Source organism: Mastomys coucha, unplaced genomic scaffold, assembly GCF_008632895.1.
Source record: "Mastomys coucha isolate ucsf_1 unplaced genomic scaffold, UCSF_Mcou_1 pScaffold22, whole genome shotgun sequence".
Lineage (NCBI taxonomy): Eukaryota > Metazoa > Chordata > Mammalia > Rodentia > Muridae > Mastomys > Mastomys coucha.
The window spans coordinates 176,854,939-176,863,513 of NW_022196905.1; the positions used below are offsets into that span (position 1 = coordinate 176,854,939).

General features: G+C 41.9%; 1 protein-coding gene across 1 annotated transcript in view; it reads left to right on the forward strand.

Annotated features, from left to right (window-relative positions):
- LOC116069156 (low-density lipoprotein receptor-related protein 1-like) overlaps nt 1-7,105 on the forward strand; it is a 51,648-nt gene extending 44,543 nt beyond the window's left edge. The window contains exons 29-33 of the mRNA XM_031339539.1: nt 1,077-1,187; nt 3,368-3,604; nt 3,958-4,435; nt 6,379-6,478; nt 7,026-7,105. Coding sequence (XP_031195399.1) covers nt 1,077-1,187; nt 3,368-3,604; nt 3,958-4,435; nt 6,379-6,478; nt 7,026-7,055 — 956 coding nt within the window. The 3' untranslated portion in view covers nt 7,056-7,105. The remainder of the gene's footprint in view (nt 1-1,076; nt 1,188-3,367; nt 3,605-3,957; nt 4,436-6,378; nt 6,479-7,025) is intronic.
- The last annotated feature ends 1,470 nt before the right edge of the window (nt 7,106-8,575 follow it).

Consider the following 8,575-nt stretch of genomic DNA (forward strand, 5'->3'; position numbering starts at 1 on the left):
CGAGGTATGTGACATATGACGGGGTCAGTACTACCCCAGAGGATCCGAGGTATGTGACATATGATGGGCTCAGTACTACCCCAGAGGATCCGAGGTATGTGACATATGACGGGCTCAGTACTACCCCAGAGGATCCGAGGTATGTGACATATGATGGGGTCAGTACTACCCCAGAGGATCCGAGGTATGTGACATATGATGGGGTCAGTACTACCCCAGAGGATCTGAGGTATGTGACATATGACATACCCCAGAGGATCCAAGGTATGTGACATATGATGGGGTCAGTACTACCCCAGAGGATCCAAGGTATGTGACATATGACATACCCCAGAGGATCCAAGGTATGTGACATATGACATACCCCAGAGGATCCGAGGTATATGAGATATGATGGGGTCAGTACTACCCCAGAGGATCCAAGGTATGTGACATATGATGGGGTCAGTACTACCCCAGAGGATCCGAGGTATGTGACATATGATGGGGTCAGTACTACCCCAGAGGATCCGAGGTATATGAGATATGATGGGCCCCCTTCCACCCACTTTAGGATTCTTCCTGACTCCCACAAATGAACCATTTCCAGAGATATGTTCTAATAGATTTTGAGATGTTCTTTATTAATCACAGGGATGGCATTTAAGTGCTACATGTTCTAATTATCTAGTCCAATATCTATTACTGTTCTAGCTATAGTTTATTGACATGTAAATTTGACTTTGTTTAGTTTTTGCGTTTGTTTGTCTGTTTCTCATGCTGTAGCTCAGGCTAGCCCCAAATTCACAATCTTCCTGTCTTGGCCTCCCTGGTACTGGGATTGTAATTTTGTGTCACCATACTCAGCTATCATGTGATGGTTGAAAGTCTGTTATTTTACAAAGTTCTCTCAGAACTTCTTTCTCACAATAAAACTCAGAAAAATAGGCACCTCTTCTGGAAAAAAAAATATTTTTGCTGCATTAGATCACGTGAATGAGTTAAAGTATTCCAATTGGAAGCAATCCTTTGCCTAGGAAGTGGTTCTGCCATGGATTTTATTTCTGTTAACAGTTGCTCACTGGCTTTTGTTTCAGCCCAGATCACCAGAGTTTGGTACAACAAAGCACAAGTCTCAGAAAACCAGTGGTTCCAAGTGGATCAGAAGATTGTAGACTTAAAAGTGTATAGTGTCCTTAGTCAACAGGGTAAGTACATGTCCAATGACTGTGATGACATTGCAGTCTACTGAGTTCCCAAGGAGGGGACATTCCGCCCTACCATTTCCTTGGAATGTCTTTGTTTCCCACTATGGTAAAATATCCCTGTCTAAAATTCTTACTGTTCTGCACAATGCTCTTGTCTATAGGCACTTCCTTACATTCTGGATCAGTCACACCACTCACACCATTGCCTGATTAATATTCTACCAAACATGGCTGTGGTAAATCCATGGAGGTGGGTGTTGGTAGATATGATGTTAGCTTTCCATGACTATAATACATCCCAGAGACAGCTGGCTTCTGCCAAGGGGAGGCTTGTTCTGACTCATTGTTTTTACAGGTTTCAGTCTGTGAATGTGCATCTCCTTGCTTTGGGGTCTACGGCAAGGCCACACATTATTACAGGAGCATATGGCAGAGAAAATCTGCTTTCCTCCTGTTTGCGAAGCAAAAAGAGGAAGAGACTGGAATCTATAGTCCTCTTTAGAGATGTGCCTCCCATGTCTAAATACCTCCCACCAAGTCCTATTTCTTCTATTTCCAGTGCCTTTCAGTAGTGTTATACTGGGGTTAGACTGGTCCTCAAGGACCTTTTGGGCTGCTAAAGATCTCCACTATAGAATCTGAGTTCTGTTTTCAGGTCTTTTTTTAAATTTATTTTAATTATTTTTGACTTTATGCACCTTCTAGACTGTTTGGCTTCTAGGAGTTCGTGTTGTGTTTCCTTTCCTTTTTGTGTGTTGTTGTTTGGGGCATGATTGTGTTTGTGATTTAACCCAGCTCCTGTGAACACAGGGCCTGAATGTTGCCACTGAGCAAGCCTCCTCCACTTACTTGCTTCTTTCTTTTTTATTATTGAACATAGTTTTTTCATACACTATATTCTGATTATTGTTTTTCCTCCCCACTTTCCTACTCATCCAAATTCACCCCCCCACTAGAATACAAGCATGCATCTAAAAAATAGTAATAAAAATAAAATAAAAGCAAAAAAAAAGAGAATAGAACAAAATAAACATACAGGGAAAAAAAGAGTCAAGGAAAAAGTACAAGAAGTATATACAGACACTAAGATGCGCACATTCACATAAAACAAAAATCTGAAACCAGACTATATCACTCTGCTCATGTAGACTAAACAGTACTAGTAATGTCATGAGCAAAACACCACCTTGAGACTTGAGAGACACCTGGTGGTTGGTATAAGCCTGCTACTTAATGAGATGCTGTTTTTAAAGCAGAAGGGACAGGGAGGGACAGCTTTGAGGTATAGCTCTTGCCTAGTACATGAGGGACTTCCGGTCGAATCTTGAGCAACACACATACACACTTGAACTCTGAAGTGGAGTTAGCTTGTTCTACTCCTCCATTGTATCTACTTTTGATGTTGATTGAATCTCGAACCATCAACTTAGGGACAGTCAGATGTGACAGGCACATTAATCTTAAGAGAATGCTGCCAGGGTGGTGGTGGAAAAAAAGAAAAAGAGAGAGAGAGAGAATGCTGCCCTTTGGTTTTTGTGACAGACAAATCTCTATGAAAGTGTGGTAGTCATGTAGAGACCGCCAGAGTCTTGACTTGGTGGGGACATAATTTTTAGACTTCTGACAATGATAGATGGTTACACAGGTTTCGCTAAGAACTTGCTTAGTTCTTAGAACTATAGGAGGCAGTTTTTCACCTTTGTGTAAGTTTACCTGCATCACATACAGCTCTGTACTATAGTGCCTGAAATGTCTCACGAGGCAAGACCTCATCACAAGTTTAAGGTTAAGCCTTGAAGAATGATCCTAAATGAGAAATGGCTCCCTTAATCAGATTATAAAAGGGATGAGAAACCTCACAGTTTCCATGGTTTCAACTAACAGTAGTTTTTATTTCCAAGGACTTTCTTGTTCTGTTATTTGAGTGAAGTGAGCCCACAATGTAGTCTTGAATTAAGGTGGGCCCTTGTTGTATGTTGAAAGCCATACTGATCTATGAAGAATTATCCATTACTCAGAGCCCAACTAACTAAAAGGAATCAAATTGAAGAGCTATATAATTTGTTGGGAATATCTGTGTCATATGCTGTTAATGTATTTGTAAAAGGCTTATAGAAAACTCCCCCAGAGTCTAATCTCACTTAATATACTTTTGGCTTGGGAATGGGGGTGATATACAGGTAACAACAGCTGTTCAAAAGACAATGGAGGATGCAGTCATATCTGCTTACCAAATCCTGAGGGCAAGACCTGCCGGTGTCCCAGTGGGTACTGCTTGGTTGATGGCCACACATGTGTGGAAGCTGTCCAGTGCTCTCCGATGTCACGATGCTGTAAGGATGGTCAGAGGTGCATTTCCAAGGAGCAAATTTGTGATGGTCATGTTGACTGTCTGGATGGTTCTGATGAAGTGGACTGTGAGTACCTCCTACCCAGCACCCATTGTGCCTCAGTGTGCATGGCTTTTGGAAGTACCCAATTCAATACCACTCCTTAAATATTCATCCTATATATCACTGTCATGTTAGCACTGGGTTTTGTCACTGGACAACATGAAATCCCTGTTTTGGAGCATATAAATTGTTATGCACTCCTCTGGAAAGCTAATGTGCCTTTGGTTTTGGGACAGAGAGCATGAGAATGAACTGTTAGAAGCTGGACAGTTGTTTGAACAGGTCTTGATACCAGCAGTTTAAATAGAATGACTGAGTAGCCACAGCACAGGGGAAGGAGGTTGGACCAACGATTCCATCTGTCTTGGTCTTTGTAGGTTTAAATCCAGGTAACATCCCTTCAACATCCATAGTTAAGAAGCCAGAAGCTCAGAAAAGATTGATACCAGAAGCTTTCCAATTTTCCCAGGCTACTGAGTCTACCACAGGTGTCTATCTCGGACAAGAAGAAATGAGACATCCTGTCAGAAAAACCCTAACCAATCAAATGCCTGCATCAGGGAGCAAGGTCCCAGAAACCAAGGGAAGGGCAGAAACTGTTCAATCCAAGGATTTACAGACGGCAACACATAGGCCCTGTAGCCAAGACTTTTGCAACGGGAGAGGGATCTGCATAATGGAAGGAAAGCTTAGAAAATGCCGCTGCCTAGTGGAATATGGCGGAGAGTTCTGCCAAGAAGCAGCCAGCAGTCCTGTCAGTGGCTATGCAGCCCTGGGTGGAGTCATTGCTTTATCAGCTGCTCTGGCAGTTTGGGGGCTATTTCTACATTCCAGAAGAGAGCGTAAATTCAAGAGGTGAGTGACTATGAGTGTCTTCATGTGAGAATTACATTTCAATGGCACCTTATAATATATGATGAGTAGGGTTGAAGGTTTAAGTCCATTCTAGGAATTCATTTTCTGAGGGAAGATTTGGGTGAGGCACTTGTTAAATGACCAGGGAAGATAGGAATTGAGTTAATCTCCTTGAGACCTGAGGTGTGTGACATAGTACTGGGGACAAGATATTTGCAAGGGTAAAATCTGCATTAGGGCTAGTCCGTGTGAAGCTGCAGAAAGGAAAGTGAGAAGATTCCTATCTATGACCTGATAGGTCAGCGCCTGGGACTGCAAGAATGTTTGTTAATAATTTCCCGGGATGCCAGGCTGGTTGTCACAGACAGCATGAATGCATGCTCTCAGGAAGTCTGAGCAGATGGATCTGCTTTGACGTTCATCTCCTTGGTTGGTGGATGGCGGACATCTTCCTTTCCCCTTCACAATGTCTTCCTCCTCTTTTGTGTCTGCATGCCCTCTCCTCAGGGAGCCAGTCCTGTTGTCGTGAGATTCTTGCTTTGGACTCATGTAACTTAACTGCCTCCTTGGAGACCCTACCATCACCATCTACATTTCATTAATTTGGGGGCATCAGTGTGGGCACAGCTTAGCTCACACCCAGAGGTGAAATTCAGGAACAATGTAAAGAAGCTACACTAAGTTTTATCCAAGGACAAGAAGGTCATTAAAGAAACAAACAACAGCCAGTTGGTAATCCTGCCATTCTAAGATAGAGAGCGGGAAGGCGTGTTGGAAGGAGGTGATGGGCATACTGAGAAGAAGCGTTAGGCGGCTGGCAGATGAAGAATTACCAAGGGGCCTGATGCTCCTCTAGGAGCCACCTTACTGTTCTGTCTTCCATTCACAGAATGGAGAAAAGGCAGGAATATGAACGTGCCCAAGTGAAGGCTGGTTAATGTATAGCTGGTTTACTCTCTGTCCTTCTGCCATGTTTTACCGCTTTCCTACTTCACTGTGTCCCGCTGCCCCTTACCTGTCCCTGAAGTTATTCCTCACTGACTGGTCCCTGGCTTTCCTTCAGGGAAGAAGCAACACTATGTTTTCTTTTTCTTTTCTTTTCTTTTCTTTTCTTTTCTTTTCTTTTTTTACTTTTTTATCAGATATTTTCTTTATTTACATTTCAAATGATATCTCCTTTCCCGGTTTCCCCTCTGAAAAAACTCCTGTTCCCTCCCCAACCCACCCTCTCCTGCTTCCTAGTCCTGGCATTCCCCTACATTGGGGCATAGAATTGGGTCCTTCACAGGACCAAATAATAATGGACTCAACTATCATTTATTTTAGTTCATTTGCTTTATTTAAGAGGTGATTAGGTCAGGTGGTTGTGGTGCACGCCTTTAATGCCAGCACTTGGGAGGCAGAGGCAGGTGGATTTCTGGGTTCGAAGCCAGCCTGGTCTACAGAGTGAGTTCCAGGACAGCCAAGGCTACACAGAGAAACCCTGTCTTGGGAAAAAAAAAAAGAGAGATGATTAAAATGAAACACAGTTTCTATGTAATTGACCATGACAGTGGATAAGTAATTATATATGTATGTATATATATATATATGCATATATGTATATATATTCTTTGCACACATATGTTCTTTACATATATATATATTAGATTTATTTAGTTTATATTGAGTGCATGAGTATTTGCCTAGATATATGCATTATGCAAGTCTGCTATGTATGTAGAATGCCTTTAAAGGACAGAAGAGACCGTTGGACCCTGGAACTGGAGTTCCAGACAGTTTTGAGCCTCCATGTGGGTACTGAAAACTGCATTTACATCTTCTGCAAGAGCAGGAAATGAATGTTAAGGATTGAGGCATCCCCCCCCCCAACAAGTGTAATAAAGTTTTAATCTTGGTTCTTATGCAAACTATTCCTTTGACATCCTTTTCTTTGATTGTAGAACATCATCAAGAAATGTGGACTATGATAAAGAAAATAACCAAGAAGAAGAAAATCTAATGAAGAGTGAGACTTTTGTCAACGAAGTCTATGATGACCAGGTATGCAGAGGGAGCCAGGGAGGTTTATCTGAGGAAGAGGGGTGGTGAGTCATGTTTAAAGAATGAGATTGTTGGGGCTGGAGAGATGGCTCAGCGGTTAAGAGCACTGACTGCTCTTCCAGAGGTCCTGAATTCAATTCTCAGCACCCACATGGTAGCTCACAACCATCTGACGCCCTCTTCTGGTGTGTCTGAAGGCAGTCTACAGAACTCATTTATATAAAATAAATAAATAAATGTTTTTAAAAATGAGATTGTGAATAGTCTTAAGTGGGTAGGTGTGGCTGTAATTTATAGTAAACTTCTGCTTATACAATCTTTGGTCTTTAGCTCCAATTTGAAGAATTAAAATAAAACATGCATGAAATAGTGGCCTAGACATTTCAGTAGCATGCACACAGGGCAAATGATATGGAGGGTGGGGTGGGCTGCTATAAGGATTTGAGTTACCCCAAAAAACATAGGTACCCCATGATCTCTACTAACATATTTAGTTTCACTAACTTATTTTCTTGTTTGTTCTCTAACTCCAACTCTCTTCCCACAGGAATCCTTAACCTCGTTACAAACGGAATGACCTCATTTAAAAAAAAAAGTTGAAACATTTAAATAAATGCTGCTTATTCAGTTCGTTGTATGCTGTCTTAACTTCCCTAACAATTTGTGGTAAATTCTGATCACTTCTTCAAGTGATTCCTTCGTAAATTAGAGACAGTTGTCTGGCTTTTAGATCACATCGTGGAGTTTAGAAAACTGTAGATCCTTAGATATGGTGAGAATCCAGTTTGACTTCCATGTAACTTAGGCTACGACTCAGCTCCAAGCGCTCATCAGCCCAAGTCATGTGACCCAGTGCCAGTTGAAAATTCTAGATTTAAATCTTAGCTCTGACACTGACGTTGAGATAGAGTTAGTCCTCTAAACCAGTTTTCTAGTTTACCAAAGAGAGGGATCTTCTTACTGTTCCAGTTAAAAGCCAAGTTTCTGTATAATGGCAAATGTTCAAGTATTTGCTCTCTAGCATCACTAGCCTGGATAAATTTCACTTCTGGGTTGGCAATTGTTTATAATAAACCATTTCCTTTATGATAACATCCATTAATTTTGAAACTCTTGGAGCAGGTAAAAGTACTTTGTAGATACAGAGTCTCAGACACGATATGCCTCATGCTATTTAAAATAACACCTGTGGATACTGTTGTCACCAACATAGGATACAGGCTATAGCAGGATTAATCCTAACTAGCTCTTGCCCGATAAAGACCACACAAGTCCTTGGCCTGCTAATATGTCTGCTCATCTTGCTAGATTATAGTGCTTCATAGGGAATCAAAGCCATTGAATTTGTGGTGCAATGGTACAATAGTCACAATGGTAGTGTGGTCTAAAACTTGCTAGGAGCAACCTTGAGCAAATCTCTTTGTTCTATACAATGCCTATGCATGGCTTAGCACAGTACCTGAACCCAGTCACCTGAGTCTAAATTGTGATAAGCCTGGCATCATTTGGAAGAGTTTCCTTGCTTGGGATCTTTTTTAGACTTTTGCATGTTGTCTCACTGAATGAGCTTGTGCAAGCCACTAAGCCTAATGAGAAGCCCTAGGCTTATTACTGTGGGCAAGGCATAATATGTTCCGTGTTCTTCAATGAGGTATAAAATCTTCTAAGTAAAGATCAACCTGACCCGAAGAACAAATGCCAGGGGAGCCTCCCTTCCTGATTAGACTATGCTAGGTCTTTCTGACAAGAAGGTAGGACAAGCATCATTAAGTTGTGCAGAAGCTCAGCTGTCCTAGAGAAAATTCATCTCCACCTTCCAGCACCCCGTGTCCCTTCACCCCACACAAGGAATTTGCTTTCTCTGCCTCCTAGAAGCTAACATCACTGATCATTCTGCCATTCACAAGTCCCTGTCTTCACTCTTTGCACTTATATAAAAATGCCATGAGAAAAATCAGGCTCCAAAGCAGGTGATGTGCATCACTGTTATCACTTTGGATAGGATGGAGTTGCTGCTGGGGTCCCCTCAGGACCTTTACCCTTCTTCTAGATCCTTAGGCCTTGTGTTCTAGCTTGCTCACTGAGCTTTGGCAGACT